The sequence below is a fragment of the Hemitrygon akajei genome, chromosome 5 (assembly GCF_048418815.1).
Source record: "Hemitrygon akajei chromosome 5, sHemAka1.3, whole genome shotgun sequence".
NCBI lineage: Eukaryota > Metazoa > Chordata > Chondrichthyes > Myliobatiformes > Dasyatidae > Hemitrygon > Hemitrygon akajei.
The window spans coordinates 112,417,172-112,440,211 of record NC_133128.1 but is presented as its reverse complement, the minus strand read 5'-3'; the positions used below and the strand labels follow the sequence as shown (position 1 = coordinate 112,440,211).

The 23,040-nt window shown below is 41.7% G+C and overlaps 1 protein-coding gene across 2 annotated transcripts in view; it reads left to right on the top strand.

The window, feature by feature from the left end:
* nhej1 (nonhomologous end-joining factor 1) overlaps positions 1 to 23,040 on the top strand; it is a 395,026-nt gene that overhangs the window by 347,754 nt on the left and 24,232 nt on the right. For both annotated transcript variants that reach the window (XM_073046191.1, XM_073046192.1), the window contains one exon: positions 22,181 to 22,295. In XM_073046191.1, coding sequence (XP_072902292.1) covers positions 22,181 to 22,295 — 115 coding nt within the window. The remainder of the gene's footprint in view (positions 1 to 22,180; positions 22,296 to 23,040) is intronic.

Here is a 23,040-nt window from a genome sequence, read left to right as displayed (position 1 = left end):
GAAGCTGGGCTCTTCTGTCTAAAACAGGGGATGTTCAAGGGTATCTGATGGATGTAACTAAAGGTTCTACTAGAGTACTTAGAATGAAACAGTTCCCATTGTTGAAAGCGTCAAAAATCAGGGAATATGGTGAAAATAATATTTCTGACTGGTTGCATCACTGCCTTGTATGGCTCCAGTGCACAGAACCACAAGAGGCTGCAGAGCATTATAGACTTAGCAGATCTATCACGGACTCAAACCGCCCCACCATGAAGCAGACCTTCAAAAGGACATGCCTCAAGAAGGGGGCGTCCATCACTCAGACCAAATGTTTTTTCATACCGGGTGTGGCAGGTGGATGGTGGCATTTGATTAAGTATCATCAGGAAATCATTTGCAAAGCTCTGGAGAACATGATGCTAGCTGGGAGGGTCTTAGATAGAGCCAGATCAGGCCAATTAACCTCCTTCCATTCTGTGGGAATAGATTGGAGTTCTTAACTTCTAGATAAAGAAATATATTATTTTAGATGATGAGAAATTTATTGTTTTGTGGCAGCATAACAATAAAAACATAAAATCACAATAAATAAATAATGCAAAAAAAAAAGCAGTTCATGGACAGTTCAGAAATCCAATAGCAGATTTCAGGATCCTGTTTTCTTTCCTGATGGTAGTAATGAAGAGAGAGGGTATGTCCTGGGTGGTGGGGGTCCTTAATGATGGATGCCACCTCTTGAAGATGCCCTTGATGCTGAGGAAGGTTATGCCCGTGATGGAGCTGACTGAGTCTGCAGCCAAACAAACCTCGTGATCCCATGCATTGGAGCTTCCATACCAGGCTGTATTGCCATCAGTCACAATGCTCTCCACAGTACATCTACACTGTACATCTCCCCTCCACTATGAGATTTCTGAAGAGTCTGTGAACCCATGAATAATGCCTCTTTATTCCTTTTTTGCACTATTTATTGTTTGTGAACATTGTAGATGTTTACACCTTTGCATTGTACTGCTACCACAAAATAACAGATTTCATGTCCTATGTCAGTGATAATAAACCTGATTCTGATTTATAAGAGTCTTTGGTGACATACACCTCAAACTCCTAATGAGGCAGAGTGACAAGGGATGATCTGATGGAAGCTTTTAAGATTATGGGAGGATTAGAGAGTACAGATTGGAAAAAAGACACTAGTGGTTATCTGGAGAAATAGAGGCAATGTATGCAAGATCGCCGATAATAGATTTAATGGAGAATTCAGACTGCTGTGAATGTGGAGCTTTCTAGCATGTGGAGGATTGGAGATATATTCAGAGGCAGTGAATAAGGGCATAAATAAGTTGAAAAAGTGTAGGAACAGGATTGTCTCATGCACGAACATTGGCAAAACACTAATGAATTGAATGGTCTCTTGCAATGTTGTAAAAAGAACATAGAATAGTATAGGCCTTTCAGCCCACAATGTGATGCTGAGATAATTAAACCAATGACTCCTAATTAATCTAATTCATCTTCTCCACACATTGACGATATCTCTCCCTTCTCTGCATATCCATATGCCTGTCTAAAAGTCTCTGAAACACTCCTATGCTATCTGCCTGCACCACTACTCCAGACAGTGCATTCCATGCACCCACCACTCTGAGTGAAAAAAATTGCCTATATACAGTGTCTCCTTTGTACTTTCCCCCCACTCACCTTAAATACATGCCCCCTATCACTAGACATTTCAATCCTGGGAAAACAAACACTGGCTGCCTGATCTATGCCTGACAAAATTTTATAAACTCCTATCACGTCACCTCAAAAGTCTGTCTCCTTGTAGCACATGTCCTCCAAGCCAAAAGCACAAGAGATCCTGCAGATGCTGGAAACCAAGAGTACAACACTCAAAATGCTGGAGGAATTCAGCAGGTTAGGCAGTCTGTTTGGAGAGGAATAAACAGTCAGTGTTTCGGGTTGAGAACCCTCATCAGGACTCGTGAACCTGGTGAAGAGTCTTAGCTGGAAACATTGCCTGTTGATTCCTCTCCATAGATGCTGCCTGACCTGCTGTGTTCTTTCAGCATTTTGTGTCCTCCATACCAGGCAGCATCCTGGTAAAGCTGCTCTGCTCCCTCTCCAAAGCTTCCACATCCTTCCTATAATGGGACGAACAGAATGGAACATAGTACTGTAAATGTGGCCTAACCTGAGATTTATGAAGATATAACAATGTCTTGGCTCTTGAACTCAGTACATGAACTAATGAAAGCAATCATGCCATACACCTTCTTTACCACCCTATCAACCTGTGCATCCACTTCTAGGGGCCATGTATCTGAACCTCAAGATCTCTTTGTTCACCAGTGCTGTTAAGAATCCTGCCATTAACTATTTCTCTTTCTGTTGTCAGAGTGGGGCTTACTTGTGGGCTCCCCCAGCACATCTTTGGTTGTTAACACAAACAATACATTTCACTGTATGTTTCGATGCACATGTGATAACTAAATCTAAGTCTGAATCTAAAGTGTGGCACTTCATACTAGCTGGGACTAAACTCCATTTGCCACTTTCCTGCCCATATCTGCAACTGATTTATATCCCGCTGTATCCTTTAGCAATCTTCTGTGCAGACTGCCAATCTTTGTGTCGTCTACAAACTTACTCACCACCCCCCCTCACCTCATTTTCATCCAAGTCATTTAAGTACTGTATTTACAATACAAATATATATATTTGGATAGGTTGAGATGACTATAGAGGGCTATGGTCCAGGTGCAAGTAGATGGGACTAGGCAGAAGACCGGATCAGAATGGGCTTGGTGGGCCAAAATGCCGTTTCTGTGTTGTAGTTCTCTATGACTCTAAATGTAAAAGGCATATTTCAAATTCAAGTTCAAATGTATTGTCATTCAACCATGTACATTTATATTGCCCAATGGAACAATGCTCCTCGGGACCAAGCTGCACAACACAGTAACATAAAACTCATATATAACACAAAGTAATATTACCACAAATAGATTAACAAGTAATAAAATATATTCCAGAAGATTGACATTTACCGGAAGGTATATTTACAACACAAGTTAAAAAGTAAACAGTATAACACCACTGCAGCTTCATTTATGATGAGACTTGAGTGGTTGCAGTGAATGTAGTAGTCTCATAGACAGGGGGAAGAAGCTGTTTCCCATCCTAACAGTCCCTATCCTGTTCCGTGGTATCTCCGTGATGGTAGAGAGTCGAAGAGATTGTGGGATGGATGGGAGGGATAAGACATAGGAGCAGAATTAAACCATTCAACACACCAGTTCTCATCTAGACTTCCATCATGTAAGATTTATTGTCCCTCCCGACCCCATTCTCCTGTCTTCTCCTTGCAGCCTCTGACACCCTTATTAATTAAGAACCTATCAACCTCTAGTTTCAATATATTCAATGACTTGTTCTCCACAATGATCGGTGGCAAAGATTTCTACAGATTCACCTCCCTCTAGCTAAAGAAATTCCTCCTCTGTTCTGTTCTAAATGGATATCACTCTATTCTGAGACTATAGCCTCTGGATTCACCCACTACAGAAAACATCCTCTCCACATCCACTCTATCTAGGTATTTCAATATTCAATAAGTTTCTATGAGATACCCCCACATTCTTCTAAACTCCAGGAAGAACAGACCCATAGCCATCAAACACTACTCATTCATTAACTCTTTCATTCCCAAAAGCATTCTTTTGAACACCTTCTGGACCCACTCCAATGCCTGCACATCTTTTCTTAGATGAGGGGCCCAAAACTGCTCAGAATACTCCCAAGTCCAGTCTGACCAAAGTCTTATAAAGCCTCAGCATTACATCGTTGCTCCTATATTCTAGTCCTCTCAAAATGAATGCTAACATTGCAGTTCCCTTCCTCACCACTGACTCAACCTACAAGCTAACTTTTAGGGCATCCTGCATAAGGACTCCGAGGTCCCTTTGTACCTCTGATTTTTGAATATTTTCTTCATTTAGAAAAAAGTCTACACCTTTGTTCCTTCTACCAATGTGCATGACCATATGCTTCCTGACATGATATTCCATCTGCCACTTCTTTGCATATTCTCTCAATCTAAGCCCTTTCTGCAGATTTTCAATACTCCCTGCTGCTCCACCTATCTTCATATCATCTGTAAACTTGGTCACAAAGCCATCAAATCTATTATCCAAATCATTAACATTTATGAAAAGAAGTGCCCCCAATACTGAACCTTGTGGAACACCACTAGGCACCAACAGCCAACTAGAAAAGGCCTCCTTTATTTCCACTCTTAGCTTCCTGCCAGTCAGCCAATCTTTTATCCATGCTAGTATCTATCCTGTAATACCACGGGCTCTTATCCTGTTAAGCAGCCTCATGTGTAGCACCTTGACAAAGGCCTCCTGAAAATCCAATGACACAACATCCACTGACTCTCTTTTGTCTATCCTGTATGTTATTTCCTTAAAGAATTCCTACAGATTTGTCAAGCGAAACTTCCCCTGAAGGAAACCATGCTGATATTGGCCTATTTTATCATGTGCCTCCATCCTTATTAATGGACTCCCAACACCTTCCCAACCACTGGTCAGGTTAATTGGCCTATGATTTCCTTTCTTCTGCCTCTCTCCCTTCTTAAGGAGTGGAGTCACATCTGTATGATCTTTGACAATGCTAAAGGCCCTGCGTACACAACCCTCCTGACAACCAGTTTTCCCACCAGACAAAAATCCTTGTTGCAAAACCTGATCGAGCTGCCCAAGCACCGGAGGCAGCCAGGAGGGAGTGGAATTTCCTGATGTCCCTGTAGATAAAGAAGCCCAGCAGCGCATTACACAAACCAAGCCAGGCATGCATGATTGCTGCCCGGGTCACACAGTAACGACGAGCTGCTGAGAAGAGCGACACACCCCAGTTAACATCAGAGTGCTGTGAGTTAGTGCATTATGCCAAGTGGCAGGGTAATAGCATGGACCCAACATATTGATGCAGTTACAAAGAGGGTACGCCAGTAGCTATACTTCATTAGGAGTTTGAAAAGGTTTGGTCTGTCACCATAAACTCGGGCAAATGTTCCAGATGTTCCATGGAGAGCATTCTTATTGGTTGCATCACTGAGATAGGGACACAGATGATAGAAAATTGGAAGGCTATGTTCAAGGGAAGGGTTAGTAGGCTAAAAGGTCAGCAAAACCTTGTGGACAGAACGGCCTGTACTGTGCAATAGTGTTCTTTGTTTTGTGTTCTATAATTACCCTATTAAATGCTTATAATTTTAAAAGACTCTATCGTGTCTGTCTTCACCCTCCGATTATAGAGCTTAAAGTCAAATATATTGTCATTTGACTATACATGCATATATACAACTGAAACAATATTCCTCCGGGCAATGGTGTACCCACAAACATATACTACACACAGCACATGAACCAAATTTTTACCATAAATAAGTTAATAAATTATAATTGAGCTTGCAGATTTTTGTGTTATGATCTGAAGTATTTTTCAGTTGTAGAAAAGATGAACAAGACAGAAATATTCACCATTGATTGGAGCCTGAGTGGCCACTAAGGCTGTGCACACCATCATCTTGTGACGAGTAGGAACAACCAACGTTTGTCCAATCTTTCCTCATCCGGCAGGCTGATGAAACATAATAACTCCTACCTGAGAAGCAACTTGGATTCGCTCCAATTTGCCTAACAGAACAGCAGGTCCACAGCAGATGTCATCTCATTGGCTCTGGAACATCAGGATGTTCTTCATTGATTACAGCTCAGCATTTAATACCATCAATAAGCTCCAAGACAATGGCCTCAATACCTTCTTGTGCAATTGGATCTTTAATCTCCTTACTTGCAGACCCCAGTCAGTTCAGAGTGGCAACAACATCCCCTCCATGATCTCTGATAGCACAGAGGCACCACCGGGCTTTGTGTTTAGCCCCCTGCTCTACTCACTTCACACTTATGACTGTGTGGCTAAGCACAGCTCCAAAGTCTTAGGCTGAATCAAAGGTGGTGATGAATTAGCATATAGGAGGGAGATTGAAAACCTGGCTGAGTGGTGCCATAACAACAACCTTTTACTCAATTTCAGCAAGACCAAGGAGCTGATTCCTTCAGCAGAAGGAAACCAGAGGTCTATCAGCCAGTCCTCTTCAGAGGATCAGAGGTGGAGAGGGTCAGAAACTTTAAATTCCTTGGTGTTATTATTTCGGAGGGCTTGTCCTGGGCCCAGCATGAAAGTGTGATTACAAAAGAACGGCAGCATTTCTACTTCCTTAGGAGTTTTGACAATCTTCTATAGATATGTAGTGGAGAGTACAGTAACTGGTTGCATTACAGTCCTTGAACAGAAAATCCTACAAAAAGTAGTGGATACAGCCCAGTCCATCACTGAAAAATCCCTCCCCCACTATTGAGCACATCTACATGAAACAATGTCACAGGAAAGCGGGGACCTCTACCACCTAGGATACGCTCTCTTCTCATCAGGAAGGAGGTACAGGAACTTCAGAATTCACACCACCAAGTTAAAGAACAGTTATTACCCCTCAACCATCAGGCTCGTGAACCAGAGGGGATAACTTCATTCAACTTCACTTGCCCCATCTTTGAAATGTTTCCACAATCTATGGGCTCACTTTCAAGTACTCTTCATCTCATGTTCTCATTATTTAGTGCTTATTTGCACAGTTTGTTGTCTTTTACACAGTGGTTCAATGCCCAAGTTGGCATTGATTCTGTTATTTTATGGATTTATTGAGATTGCCCACAAGAAAACCAATCTCAGAATGTGTACTTTGATAATAAATTTACTTTGAACTTTGCAATCATCGTGAGCAGTCATTTATTTGGCTGAGGTGGCATGAGCTATAAAAAGAGCTCAGGGTGTTTTGGGATTTTTTGGTGGGCACTATAACGGTCACTTAGGCACATAAAAAGAAGTGAGGTGTAAGCAGAGTGGGCATAGTAGGAGCGGACAGTGTTAGAGTGATCGGGCTTCGGTTCAACAGGCTTCGGCAAGAGACAGCTTAGCCGAGAAGAGGCAGAGGCTGTAAATTTCTAGTATTTTTTTTTCTTTTTCTTTGTCTATTAGTACATAGCTAGTGTGTTGAGAATGGCTGCAGGGTTAGTGGTATTTTTTTTGTATGGGATGTGGGATCGCTGGGAGACTATCAGTCTCTCTGATTACTACATCTTCATGAAGTACCTTGGGCTGCAGCACCTTAAAATGCATATTAAGGAACTGGATCTGCATCTCAATCACCTCCAACTCATGCAGGAGAGTGAGGTGATAAATAGGAGCTACAGGATGATAGTCACCCCTAAATTGCAGGAAACAGGTACCTGGGTGACTGTTGGAGGGGGCAGAAGATGCAGCCAATGCAGAATTGTTATTATTATTCAACAATAAGTACACTGCTTTGGATACTTCTGGGGAGATACCCTACAGGGGGAAGCTGCAGTTTCTGGGTCTCTGACACTGAGTCTGGCTCTGTGGCTCAGAAGGGAAGGGGGAAGAAAGGGGATTCCATAGTTCGAAGAGCAGACAGGAGATTCTATGGATGTAAAAGGACACCCAGATGCTATGTGTGTTGCCTCCCAGGTGTCAGGGTCAGGGATTTCTCAGATCAGATCCACAGCTTTCTAAAGGGGGAGAGTGAGCAGAGCAGCCAGGTGTTGTGGTACATATTGACATAGTTGGAAAAGGGAGGAGGCCTTGACGAGAGAATTTAAGTAACTGGGTAGAAAGCTGTAAAGTAGGACCACCGGGGTAGTAGTCTCTGTATTGCTACCAGTGCCACCAGTCAGTGAGAGTAACAATAGGATGATGTGGCTGAGGAATTGGTGTGGGAGGCAGAGGTTCAGATTGCTGGAATATTGGGATCTCTTCTGGGGAAGGTATGACCTGTACAAAAATGACGAGCTGGACTTGAATGTGAGGGGACCAATATCCTTGCAGACAGGTTTGCTACAGCTGTTGGGGAGGGTTTAAACTAATTTGGCAGGGGGATGAGAACTGGAGTCATGGGGGTGAGGATGTGGCAGTTGGTATACAAGTAGCTGCAGTGTGTTGTGAGACTAAGGAAGGACAGGCAGATGATAGAGCAGTCAGTAGGATGAGTTGAAGTTTAACTTGGGGACAAAATCAAAGAGTGTGATGAATACAGGACTGAAGGTGTTATATTTGAATGCACGCAGTGTATGGAATAAGGTAGATGATCTTGTAGTTCAGTTAGAGATTTGCAGGTATGACATTGTTGGCATCACTGAATTGTGGCTGAAAGAAGATCATAGGAGCTTAACGTCCAAGGATACACATTATATCAAAAGGATAGACAGGTAGGGATAGGGGATGGGGTGGCTCTGTTGGTAAAAAATGAAATCAAATCTTTAGAAAGAGGTAACATAGGATTGAACGATGTTGAATCCTTGTGGGTAGAGTTAAGAAACAAGGGTAAAAAGACCCTGTTGAAAGTTATACACAGACCTCTGAATTGTAGTCAGGATGTGGGCTATAAATTACAATGGGAGATAGAAAAGGCATCTAATGAGGCAATGTTGTGATAGTCATGGGGGATTTCAATATGTAGGTATATTGGGAAATCAGGTTGGTACTGGATCAGAAGAGAGCGGATTTGTAGAAAGCCTACAAGATGGCTTTTTACAGCACCTTGTGGCTGAGCCCACTAGAAGAAAGGCAATTCTGCATTGGGTGTTGTGTAATAAACCAAATTTTACCCTAAAGTAAAGGAAACCTTAGGATACAGTAATCATAGTATGACAGAATTCAGTTTGAGAGGGAGAAGTTAAAGTCAGATGTATCAGTATTACATTGGAGTGAAGGGAATTACATAGGATTGAGAGAGGAGCTGGCTAAAGCTGACTGGAAGGAGGCATTGGTAGGGTTGATGGCAGAACAACAATAGCTGAGTTTCTGGAAGCAATTAGGAAGGAGCAGGATAGATACATCCCAAAGGTGAAGAGGTATTCTAAAGAGAGGATGTCTCAATTCTGGCTGTCAAAGAAAACATAAAAGCAAAAGAGAAAGCATATAATATAGCAAAAATCAGTGGGAAGTTAGAGCATTGGGAAGCATTTAAAAACCAACAGAAGGCCGCTAAAATCCCATAAGAGAAAAGATGAAATATGACTGTTAGCTAATAATATAAAAGAGGATACCAGAAGTTTTTTAGATATATAAAGAGTAAAAGAGAGGCAAGAATGGATTATCAGACCACTGCAGGAAGAAGAAAGGAAATTATAGCCCATTTAGCCTGAGTTCAGAAGAAGATGTTGGAATCCATTATTAAGGATGAGGCTTTATGGTACTTAGAGGCACATGATAAAATACGACAAAGTCAGCATGGTTTCCTTAATGGGATATCCTGCTGGACAAATCTGTGGAGTTCCTTGAGGAAATAACAGGCAGGATAGACAAAGGAGAATCCGTAGATGTTGTTTACTTGGATTTTCAGAAGGCCTTTGACAATGTGCTACAGAAGAGGCTACTTAACAAGGTAAAAGCCTATGGTATTACAGGAAAGATACTAGATGGATAGAAGATTGTGTGACTGGCAAGAGGCAAAGAGTAGGAATAAAGGGAGCCTTTTCTGGCTGGCTGCTGGTAACTGGTGGTGTTCCGTGTATTGGTGTTGGGTCCACTTCTTTTCATGTTATATGTCAATGATTTAGATGACAGAATTGATGGCTTTGTGACCAAGTTTGCAGACGATATGAGGATAGGTCCAGGGGCAGGTAGAGTTGAAGAAACAAGGAATCTGCAGAAGTACTTAGACAGATTGGGAGAATGGGCAAAGAATCACAATAGTTATTATATATATGTATATTAAATAGTTAAATAAGTAGTGCAAAAGCAGAAATTAAAAAGTAGTGAAGTTGTGTTCATAGGTTCAATGTCCATTCAGAAATCAGATGGCAAAGAGGAAGAAGCTGTTCCTAAATCACTGAGTGTGCATCTTCAGGCATCTGTACCTTCTTCATGATGGTAACAATGAGAATAGGACATGTCCTAGGTGGTGGTGGGGGGGTCCGTAATGATGGATGCCAATTTTTTGAGGCACCACTCTACGAAGATTTCTTGGATACTATGGAGAAGCGGCAGATGGAATACAGTGTAGAGAAGTGTATAGTTATGCACTTTGGTAGAAGGAATAAAGATATTTTCTAAATGGGGAGAAAATTCAAATATCAGAGGTGCAAAGGGATTTGGGAGTCCTTGTGCAGGACACCCCAAAGGTTAACTTGTAGGTTGAGTCAGTGGTAAAGAAGGCAAATGTAATGTTAGTGTTCATTTTGAGAGGACTAGAATATAGGAGCAAAGATGTAATGCTGAGGCTTTATAAGACATTGGTCAGACTGCAGTTGGAGTATTGTGAGCAGTTCTGGGCCCCTTATCAAAAAATAGATGTCCTACCATTGGAGAGGTTCACGAGAATGATTTTTAGTCTTAAAGGGTAAACATATGAGGAGTGTTTGATGGCTCTGGGCCCATACTTGCTGAAGTTAAGAAGAATAAGGGTAGTTCTTATTGAACACTATCAAAATTTGCACAGCCTAGGTCGGGTGGATGTCGGGAGGTTGTTTTCTATAGTGGCAGAGTCTAGGAGCAGAGGACACAGCCTCAGAATAGAGGGACATCCATTTAGAACAGAGATGAGGGGGAATTTATTTTCCAGAGAGTGGTAAATCTGTGGAATTCATTGCCACAGATGACTGTGGAGGCCAAGTCATTGGGCAAATTTAAAGTGGAAGTTGATAGGTTCTTGATTAGTCAGGGTGTCATAGGTTATGGCGAGAAGGCAGTAGAATAGGATTAGGAGGGATGATAAATCAGCCATGATGGAATAGCAGAGCAGACTCGATGAGCTGAATGGCCTAATTCTGCACCTGTGTCTTTTGGCCGTATAGTTCATACCCTCTATTCTTGGCAGCTTGTTGCATTGGAGGTGGATAGTTAGTATAAATTGCCATCAGGATCAGCAGAACTTTGTATACCTAATGGCACCAGTACTATACTCTATGTTCCATCAACATGAGCATGTTTTGGAAATGGAAGGAAGCCAGAGGAGACCCTCACTGTCGCAGGGAGAACATGCAAACATCTCGCAGGCAGTCAACTAGCCTGGATTGCATATAGGTGACAAAAACTATGCGACAGCAGCTCTAGTAGTTCTAGTAATAATCAGGAAAGATTTTGATGCAGATCCATTGCTGAGTTACTTTAATCACCTTCGTATTTCTAACCCTTTGAGAAGTGTCTCTGTACTTAAAAGGGACTGATGAAAGGGTTCAGCAGGTTAGTAAACAGCATTGAACATTGGATACCCATGATGCATTACTGGTAAAAACTAAATTGAGAGGTTTAAAGGGTTATACACGATAATGGGTATTCAGAGAAAATTTCAGGCAGGTGTTTTATCGAGATTTACGTGTTGTTTAATCAATACCTGAGAGTGAGTCACGGGCTGAAATCCAGCAGAGATACTTTGAGGTTTATTTATAGAGTAATAACTATGCTGTGTTAAGTTACAAGCTGGTATCTATCTGTGTTCAGATGGCCTCATTGGAAAGGAAGATTATGCATTTTATGGCCGTCACCAGAAACTCAAACTCTGTTACTGATATCAATGGAATAATGCCAACATTCCGAGGTGTGGAAATTACCTTTCTCAATGTTAATTGCATCTTTTTCCAGATGCAGGCCTCACCACCTGCAGATGATGCCATACCTGGACTTTTATAGAGTCATAGTGCACTACAGCACAGGAACAGGCCCTTGTGTGCCAAACTATCATTCTGCCTGGTCCCATTGACCTGCACCTGGACTACAATCCTCCACACCCCTCCCATCCTGTGCTTATCCAAACTTCTAAATGTTGAAATCGAATCGACATCCACTACTTCCACTGGCAGCTCATCCACACTCACACTACCCTCTGAGTGAAGAAGTTCCCCATAAATATTTTACCTTTCACCACTAATCTTTGATCTTTAGTCCTAGACTCTCTCAATCTCGGTAAAAGTCTGTATGTATTTACCCTCTCTATACCGCACATAATTTTGTAATACCTCTATCATATCTCCACTCATTCTCCTATGCTCAAGGGATTAATATCCTAACCTCTTTAACCTTGCCCTGTAACTCAGGTCCTCAAGGCTCAACATTTTCTCCCTACTCTTTCAGTCTTATTAATATCATAAATTTTCTCTGTACTTTTAAACTTACTGATATGGATGACAATTTTATTTTCAAAAATAAACTTGATTCGAATCTAGAACAGTATGGCACAGTAAGGGCTCTTCCCCACAAAGTTGAGCTGACCTAGTAAGCCTGCTGAGGATTCCAGATCAGTCATATGTATATAAAACATGTAGTGAACAACCAACACAATCTGAGTTCTGTACTGCCAGGCAGCCCACATGTGCCATCGGCTTCCAGCACCACCACAGCATGCCAGCAATGTTGGCATGAGACAATAAGATATAGGAGCAGTATCGAGCAATTTAGCTCATCAAATCCGCTCCAGCATTCCATCATGGCTGATTAATTATCCCACTCAATCCCATTCTCCTGCCATCTCCCTGTAACCTTTAATATCTTTACTAATCAAGAACCTTTCAACGTCTGCTTTACGTATACCTTGGCCTCCACAGCTGTTGGTATGAATGAATTCCACAGATTTACCATCCTCTTGCCAAGAATATCCAGCCATTTCAATGTTCAACGGGTTTCAGTAAGTTCCCCTCACATTCTTCTGAACTCCTTTGAGCACAGGCCTGGATCCACCAAGTGCTCCTCATACATTCATTCACACACAACATCATGAAGCAAAACAGACCCAACAACAACAAAATAAACTCCTTCTAACACCCCGCCCGCCCCCACCAGGTCAGTACCCCAGCCTCTGGAGTTGGCGATCCTGGACAGGGCTACCTTCAACTCCATAATCAATATAACCCTTCCCTCCTGCACAGCCCATAACATTCCATTTTTCCTTACTATTGTCATCCCCCCATACTTTCCTCCAGTTGCCTTAAAATTATGACCTCTCACACTAGTCATTTCCGACTGGGGGAAAAGTCTCTGACTGCCCACTCTATACCTCTTATCATTTTGTACACCTCTATTAAGTTACTTCCCATCCTCCTTCACTCCAAAGAGAAAAGCCCTGGCTTACTCAACCCATCTCATTAGATTCAAGATTGTTTATTGTCGTTCTTCAGTACATGAGTGTAAAGGAGAATGAAATGATTGTACTCCGGAGCTGATGCAGCATTTAAAACGCAATAAATATAAAAAACAGTCCTATTAATCACAATGTATAAGTAACTGTTGAGTGTAGCCACATTATTAGTTTTTGTCCATGTACATAAAGTGCAGGAGTATCTGTACGTAAGGTGACTCTGACAGGAGGTGATATAGTGGCAAAGTGTTATGGCAAGAGGATCTCTTCTCAGTCACAGCAGTGACTGGACATGCTCTCTAACCCAGGCAGCATCCAGGTAAATCCATGCAGGAGAAAGGAGGATAAAATGGGAGAAATGAGAGTGGAAACAGAGAGTGAGAGAAAAAAAAACAGAGAAAAAAGGTGTTCAGGAGAGAAAAAAAGGATGGAAAGAAATAAAGACAGACAGGTAAGGTGTTGATTACTAGCAGAGCCAGAAGGTTTCAAACAGCTGCTAATATTACCTTCTGCTCTTGAGGTTTCCTCTACCTGTTCAGGTAGATGTAATGGATTCAATAGCCTTATTTGAAGATAAGCAAGGGAATTAAAACTAGCTAGTCAATATTTATCCTTTGGCCAATGCCATTAATATAGATTATTAAGTTTGTTATCTCAAGTGCTGTTGATGGAATCGAGCATAGACAAATAGGGCAACAGATTTCTCAATGTTAAAACTATGACTACACTTTGAAAATAATTAATAATTTGTGTGTTTTAGAAAATACCAAGGTCATAAAAATTGCTGCCTAATGCAAGCATGTTCATTCTTGAGTGCCTCTGAACTAGAATAATGTAACTTATCTCCAAGTATATCGCAACCATCCAGGTGCACAGTTAAATAAATAAAATAATCACTCCAATCCTTTAGTAAACAGCAAGGATTTTCTTTGCAGATAAGGTGGTAAAGGTTCTTCTTAATAGGTGCTAATGCTCACTCTCACACCCCAAGTGTAAAGTGTAGCAGATAGCACAGGCCTCCTCCCACACCTGCACAACTAGGCCAGACTGGATTTCAGAGGCAGAGGCAGATCCATGAGCTGTTGCTCATGTTAGAAGATCATCAATATGTTATGTCCTAAAATAAGGTGACCAGAACATACCTCCTGTGCCAAATAAGACTACCGCCAAGTTTAAGTTTGTGGTCTTCTGCTGCTGTACCCCATCCACCTCAAGATCAGCAAGTTGTGCATTCAGAGACTCTGTTCCGCACACCAGCATTGTAGTGCATAGTTGTCTGAGTTACTGTCACCTTCCAGTCTGGCCATTCTCCTCTGACCCCTCTCATTAACAAGGCATTTTCGACTGCTGCACAGCCACTCTCTAGATTTTTGTTTGTTTATCGCACCATTCTCTGTGAATTCTAGAGACTGTTGTATGTGAAAATTCCAGGAGATCGGCAGTTTCTGAGATACTCAAACCATCCCGTCTGGCACCAACAATCATACCACAGTCAAAGACACTTTGATCACATTTCTTCCCCATTCTGAGGTTTGGCCACATCTGCATGCTTTTATGCATTGAGTTGCTGCCACGTGATTGGCTGATTAGAAATCAGCATTGACAAGCAGCTGTACTTAATAAAGTGACCACTGCGTGTGGAACAGTACAAGCCCCAAGTGTATACTCTTCCCCATAGTTTTAGTTCAGCAACATGATATCTATCGTGCTACGTGTTGACTGTACACAGCCACCAGGCCTCACCACTGCTGACAATAGATTCAGATTCAATTATGAAACATTTTGAAGATTAGGTTTACTCATCACATGTGCCCTAATGTATCTGCCTCTACAACAGCCCCTGGTAGGATGTTCCACACACCCACCTCTCTCTCTGTGAAGAACTTAGCTCTGATATCCTCTCTCTACTTTCCTCCAATGATTTTAAAATTCTGCCCCCCGTGTATTAGCCAGTTTCACCCTGGGATAAGTCTCTAGCTGTCCACTTAAATCTATGCCTCTTTATCATTCTTGTACTCCTCTATCAAATCATCTCAGTCTCCTTGACTCCAAAGAGAAAAGCTCAACCTATCTTCATAAGACGTGTCCTCTCTAGTCCAGGCCACATCCTGGTAAATCTCTTCTGCACCCTCTCTAAAGCTTCCACATCCTTCCTATAATGAGGCGACCAGAATTGAACACAATATTCCAAGTAAGCTGCATTTAATGCAAATGAAACCACATGCTGATTCAGCTCAGATGAGGAAGAATGTGAAGGGGTTTAAAAGAAGCCTGAACACTATGGCACAAATGCATTCTGGGCTGTAAAGTTCTTTACAGTCATATGGATCTGCCCTGCTTTGTCCATCAGTGTTACTGTGAAGTTGAGACACAAGCTGTCTCATAGTTACCATGTCTCCAGGTGTATAATTAATGTTTAATTTATAAGACCATAAGATAAGGGAGCAAAATTAGGCCATTTGGCCCATCGAGTCTACTGTGCCATTTCATAATGCTGATCCAATTTTCCTCTCAGCCCCAATCTCCTGGCTTCTCTCTGTAACCCTTCATGTCCTGACCAATCAAGAATTTATCAACCTCTGCCTTAAATATACTTAAAGACTTGGCCTTCACAGCTGCCTTGGCAATGAATTCCACAGATTCACCACTCTCTGACTAAAGAAATTACTCCTCATCTCCATTCTAAAAGGATGTCCCTCTATTCTGAGGCAGTGTCCTGTAGTCTTAGATTCTCCCATCATAGGAAATATCCTCTCTATATCCACTCTATCAATGCCTTTCACCGTTTGATAGGTTTCAATGAGGGCATCCCTAATTCTTCTGAATTCTAGTGAATGCAGGCCCAGAGCCATCAAACGCTCTTCATATGACAAGCCATTTAATCCTGCAATTATTTTTGTCAATCTCCTTTGAACCATCTGCAGTTTCAGCACATCCTTTCCAAGATAAGGGGCCCAAAACTACTCACGATACTCCAAGTGAGGCCTCACCGGTGCTTTATAAAGTCTCAACATTGCTTGCCTCATTGTAGTCCTCTTGAAATGTATGCTAACGTTGCATTTGCCTTCCACAGCATAGACTCAACCTGCAAATTAACCTTTAGGGAATCCTGCACAAGGACTCCCAAGCCCCTTTGCTCCTCTGTTTTTTGTATTTTTTCTCCATTTAGAAAATAGTCAACACTTGCATTTAATCTAGCAAAGTGCATGACCATACACTTCCTGACACTATTTCATTTGCCACTTATTTGCACATTCTCCTAAGTGCCTCTGTAGCCTCTCTACTTCCCAAAACTACCTGTCTCTCCACCTCTCCTCATATTATCTGTAAATTTTGCCACAAAGCCATCAATTCCATCGTCCAAATCGTTGACATATAACATAAAAAGGATTGGTCTCAACACAGACCCCTGTGGAACACCCCTAGTTACCGGCAGCCAACCAGAAAAGGCTCCCATTATACCCATTCTTTGCCTCCTGCCGATCAGCTACTGCCTTGTCCATGCTAGAATGTTTCCTGTAATACCTTGGGACAACAGCTTGTTAAGCAGCTTTGTGTAGCACCTTGTTAAAGGCCTTCTGAAAATCTAACCATACAACATCAAATAATTCTCCTTTGTCCATCCTGCTTGTTATTTCTTGAAAGAATTCCAACAAATTTGTCAGGCGAGATTTTCCCTTGAGGAAACCATGGTCTATCTTATCATGTGCCTCCAAGTACCCTGCGACTTCATCCATAATAATCGACTTCAACATCTTCTCAACCACTGAGGTCAGACTAGCTGGCCTGTAGTTTCCTTTCTTTTGCCTCTCTCCCTTCTTGAAGAGTGGAGAGACATTTGCAAATTTCCAGTCTTCCAGAATCATTTCAGAATCTAGTGCTTCTTGAAAAATCATTACTAATGCCTCCACAATCTCTTCAGCCACCCCTTTCAGAACCTTGGGGTATACACCATCTGGTCCAGGTGACTTATCTACCTTCAGACCTTTCAGTTTCCCAAGAACCTTCTCTCTAGAACTTCACATACTTCCTGACCCCTGAAACCTGATTACACCATACCGCTAGAGTATTCACAGCGAAGACTGATACAAAATACATATTCAGTTCATACCCCATTTCATTTTCCCCTATGACTACCTCTTCACCATTGTTTTCCAACAGTCCAATATCCACTCTCACCTCTCTTTTACACTTTATGTATCCAAAGAAATTTTTGGTATCTGCTTTAATATTATCAGCTAGCTTACTTTCGTATTCTATCTTTACCTTCTTAATGACTATTTTAGTTGCCTTGTGTTTGTTTTTAAAAGCTTCCCAATCCTCTAACTTCCCTCTAATTTTTGCTCTATTATATGCACTCTCTTTTATGTTTTTATGTTTGCTTTGAATTATCTTGCTAGCCACATTTGTGTCATCTTTCCTTCAGAATACTTCTTCCTCTTTGGAATTGATATATCCTGTGCCTTCCAAATTGCTTCCAGAAATTCCAGCCATTGCTGCTCTGTTGTCATTCTTGCCAGTGTTCTTTTCCAATCAGTTCTGGCCAACTCCTCTCTCATGCCTCTGTAATTCCCTTTACTCCATTGTAAGACTGATACATCTGACTTCTAATTCATTTCCTCAAATTTCAGGGTGAATTTTTTTTCATATGATCACTTACCCCTCAGGGTTCTTTTACTTTAAGCTCTCTAATCAATTCTGATTCACAGCACAACACCAAATCCAAAGTAGCTGATTCCCCCAGTGGGCTCAACCATGAGCTGCTCTAAAAAGCCATCTTGGAGGTACTCTAGAAAATCCCTTTTTAGGAATCTAGCACCAACCTGATTTTCCCAATCTACCTGAATATTGAAGTCCCCCATGACTATTGGAACATTGAACTTTTGGCATGCAGTTTCTATCTGCCATAGTAATTTGTATGCCATATCCTTACTACTGTTGGGGGTCTGTAAACAACTCCCATCAGGGTCTTTTTACCCTTGCAGTTCCTCAGCTCTATCCACAATGATTCCACACCTTCCGATGCTGTCTAATGATTTGATTTCTTTTTTTACCAACAGAGTAATGCCGCCCCCCCCCCCCCCCCCCCCGCCATCCTGCCTGTCCTTTCGATACAGTGTGTATCCTTGGACATTAAGCTCCCAACTATAATCTTCATTCAGCCATGATTCAGTGATGCCTACAATGTCATATCTGCTAATCTGCAACTGCGCTGCAAGTTCATTTACCTTCTTCCGTATACTGTCCGCATTCAAATATAACACCTTCAGTCCTGTATTCATCCTTTTCGTTTTATTGCAACTGACCCAGTTGACTGCAATTTTACCTCCTCACTACACATTGCCTCTGATTGTAAACCAGCTACCTCATCTTCAGCACTATCATCCATCCGCCTTTCCTACAGTATTTATTGCATTGAGGTTTAGGCAGCTCAGGACTCTAGTCACACCATGGTCAACCTTTTGATTCTGAGGTCTTACCAACATAATATATTATGTATTTTACATATTTGTGTGTATATATACACAGTATTGTGCATCTATACAGTATATAGAGTATATATTAAACAGTACTGTGCAAAAGTCTTAGGCACATATATACATAGTTAGGGTACCTAAGACTTTTGCACAGTACTGTGGTAATTTTATGTATTGTACTGTACTGCTGCCACAGAAAAAAAATCATGATGTCTGTGAGTGATGATAAACCTGATTTAGATATGGGTCTTTGTTGTGGATGGAAAGTGGGAAAAGGGCAGGGAGAGGGGAATCATGGTTGGGAAAAGGGGAAGGGAGAGAAGAGGGAATCAATAAATTAGTTGCTTGGAATGAAATATCCTTGCCTGATGTCTCAGAGCCGGTTGTGTCTGCACCCATGCCAGCCTCCAACCTGGCACCTATCCCACACTCCTCCAGTGCGCTCCACCCTCGTCATTCCCAACATCCATTGCTCCCAGAGAATATATGTTTCCAGTGAATATATACATTCACCCGAAACATCAGTAGTTCATTCCTGTCCACGGATGCTGCTGTTTTGAGGCATCACCTTTTGAAGATGTCCTCAATAGTGGGGAGGCTAGTTCCTGTGATGGAGCTGGTTGAGTTTGAGTTTACAACCCTCTGCAGCTTTATCCAATCCTGTACAGAGACCCCTCCATACCATACTGTGGTGAGGCCAGTTAGATCGCTCTCCAAGTTACATTTTTCATTGCGCCTGTTCATACATGTACTGCATACAAACAAATCCCCACACTATTAAATTCAAAAGTCTGACATATCTACATGCAGTACATTTATTCCTATGACTGGCAAAACATTTCCCCTCCATCTCCACTTTAAGTAATTGTTCTTCCTTATCAACCTGATGTGTTTTTGATGCCAACCACTACAATACTGTGGTGGTATGGTTCAAATTAGCTTATTGCCATATACATTAGGGTGCAATGAAATTCCTAGCTTATGTGAGGCTCAGAGTTAACAGCATGCATGGTGATAATAAAAAAAACAATAAATACAGCAACAAATACAAAACAACAGAATGGAGCAAAGATTATCAAGTGATTTTTGTGTATTGTTTGATTTAGGGACAAAATCCACTCATGGGCATCTGAAGAAACAGAAGCTGCTCATTCCTGGGGGTGCCTTGTATCCAGAATTATCCAAACCTTCCAACTCCCATTGCCATGTTGAGTTAACCACAGTCATTTAACTTTTCAATTGTTCCTCTTTGGGATTCCCAGAGCTTCCCCATTCCAGACACAATGCGTATACTATGAACAGTGTTTGGCCCCTTGTCTAAGAAAGGATATGTTGGCAGTGGAGAGGAAGTTCACCAGAATGATCCCAGGAATGAAACATATGAGGAGCATTTGATGACTCTTGGCCTATTTTCGCTGGTGTTTAGAAGAATGAGGAAGGAGCTTGTTGAATCCTATCAAATATTGAAAGACCAAGATTGAGTGGACATGGATAGGATGTTTCTTATAGTGGGGGAATCCTAGGATCAGAGGGTACAGCCTCAGAATAGAAGGACATCCATTTAGAATAGAGATGAGGAATTTCTTTTGCCAGAGGGTAGTGAACCTGTGGAATTCATTGCTAAAGACTACTTGGAGGCCAAGTCATTGGGTATATTTAAAGTGGATGTTGATAGCTTCTTGATTAGCAAGGGTATCAAAGGTTACAGGTAGAAGGCAGATTAATGGTGTTGAGGGGGGAAATAAATCAGCCACGATAGAATGACAGTGAAGATGATGAGCTGAAAGGCCTAATTCTGTCTTATAGGCTTATGCTCTTATGGAACCCGAGAGTCAGTAACTGCATTTTACAATTCATTGTATATTAAACTACTTTCTGATTGGTCATGGACTCTTACAACAGGGAAGCAGGCTTTTCAGCCCTACTCCTCCATTTCAATCTTTTATACTTTATTATGTGTTGTTACTGTTTTATGTTATTCCATATTCCAGCTCAATGCATTGTGTAATGATCTGATCTGTATAAACAGTATGCAAGACAATCTTTTCATTGTCTTAGTACATGTGACAATAATAAATCAATACTGATAGCAATACCAACCAAAATGCCCACGTAATCTAGTCCCATTTGCCTGTGCTCAGCCCATATCCATCTAAAGCTTTCCTATCAATGTACCTGTCTATATCCCTTTAATCCTTTCCTGTCCATATCCCTCTAAACTTTTCCTATCCATGTATCTGTCTAAGGAGTTTGTATGTTCTCCCCATGACAGTGTGGGTTTCCTCCGGGTGCTCCAGAGACCTGCTCCATTCCAATGACAGATGGGTTAGGGTTAGTATGTTGTGGGTATGCTTTGTTGGTGACATTTGCCAGCTGCTCCCAGCACATACACAGACTGAGTTGGTTGTTAACACAAGCAACACATCTCACTTTATGTTTCGATGTTTTAATGTCAATGTGACAAATAAAGCTAATCTACTCTGAAACACCAATAAACAATTTTTCACCACAAAGTACACTGCAGATGCTGTGGTCAACTCAAGACGTACAAACAAGCTGGATGAACTCAGCAGGTCGGGCAGCATCCGTTGAAACAAGCAGTCAATGTTTCAGGTCGAGACCCTTCATCAGGACTTGAAGGACTGTGTCCTGACGAAGGGTCTCAACACGAAACGTTGACCGTTTCTTTCAACGGATGCTGCCCGACTTGCTGAGTTCATCCAGCTTGTTTGTACATCTAAACAATTTTTCAATCTGCTCAACTTCTCTCCACAACACAGTCCCTCAAGTCCCAGTAATGCCTTCGTAAATTTCCTCAGCACCCTTTCCAACTTAATGGCATTTTTCTTATGGCAGGGTGACCAAAGCTGAATGTGACTTCACCAACATCTTGTACAACTCCATCATAACACTCCAACTTCTGTACTTAGTGCTGCACCTGATGAAGGTCAGCATGCCAAAAGCCTTCTTCAAAGTTCAAAATAAATTGATCATTAAAGTATGTATGCAGTTTACAACCTTGAGATTTATTTTCTTACAGGCTCTCACAGAAAAAGGAAATACAATGGTATCCATGAAAAACCACATGTAATACTGAATGACAAACATTCAGTGTACAAAAGAGGACAAATTATAGAAATGATTAAAAAAAGTAAATAATACTGCAGAGTCCCCAAAAGTGAATCCACATTCTGTAGAGTCAGTTCAGCACTGAGGCGAGTGAAACCATCCACGATGGTCCAGGAGCCCAACAACTGTTCCCGACCTCGTGACATGGGACCTAGACTCATGCACCTCCCGCCCGATGGTAATAGTGAGAAAAGAGGGAGACGGGGCAACCTCAGGCAGAAGGGGTGGGCTTCGGTGGGGGATCTTGACTGGCATGGAGTAATGGGGCTAAACATCGTGTTCATCACCCTGTTTGCCTGCAACAGCACTTTCATTGAACTGTGTACTTATTCTCCCAGGTCTTTTGCTCACTGTGGTGTCCCTTCTGTTGCAGAGTCTGTCTGAGGCCATTGATGTGCACAGTGGAAGGATGTTTAACCCCGAGCTTCAACGTCTCTACAGAACAATAATAGCAGTCAAAGCAAATCGGAAAAGAAGACACAGTTCTGGTAGGTGCCTGCAGTGTGCGCTCTAGGAAATACTGTACAAGAAGTTACAGGTGATCGAAGGACAAATTACAGTGATAGTGTTGGACAGGTTGACTGAGGGAGCAAAACAGAATAAAAGTTAAGGTATATTTAGATCATAAGACCAAGAGATACAGCAGCAGAATTAGGCCATTTCGCTCATTGAGTCTGCTCTACCATTTCATCATGGCTGATCCAATGTTCCTCTCAGCCCCAATCTGAAATGGCTGAGATGTCAGGGGTAAGTTTTTTTACTCAGAGAGTGGTGAGTGCTTGGAATGCGCTGCCGGCAATGGTGGTGGAGGCGGATACAATAGGGTCTTTTGGATAGATACATGGAGCTTCAAAAATAAAAAAGAGGGCTATAGGTAAGCCTAGTAATTTCTAAGGTAGGGACATGTTCAGCACAACTTTGTGGGCCAAAGGGCCTGTATTGTGCTGTAGGTTTTCTATGTTTCTAATCTCCTGCCTTCTCCCCGTATCCCTTCATTCCCACACCATTCAAGAATATTTATTATCAAAGGACATATGTCACCATATATTTCCTTGAGATTCATTTTCTTGCAGGCATTTACGTGAAAATAAAGAAGTACAATAGAATTAATGACAACTAAACATAAACAAAGACTAACAAACAATGTGCAAAAGACAAATTGTACAATAAATAGAAGTATCTATATGGATGGGGGGAGGGGGATATATAGACTGTTACGTGCCAGCAGCAATA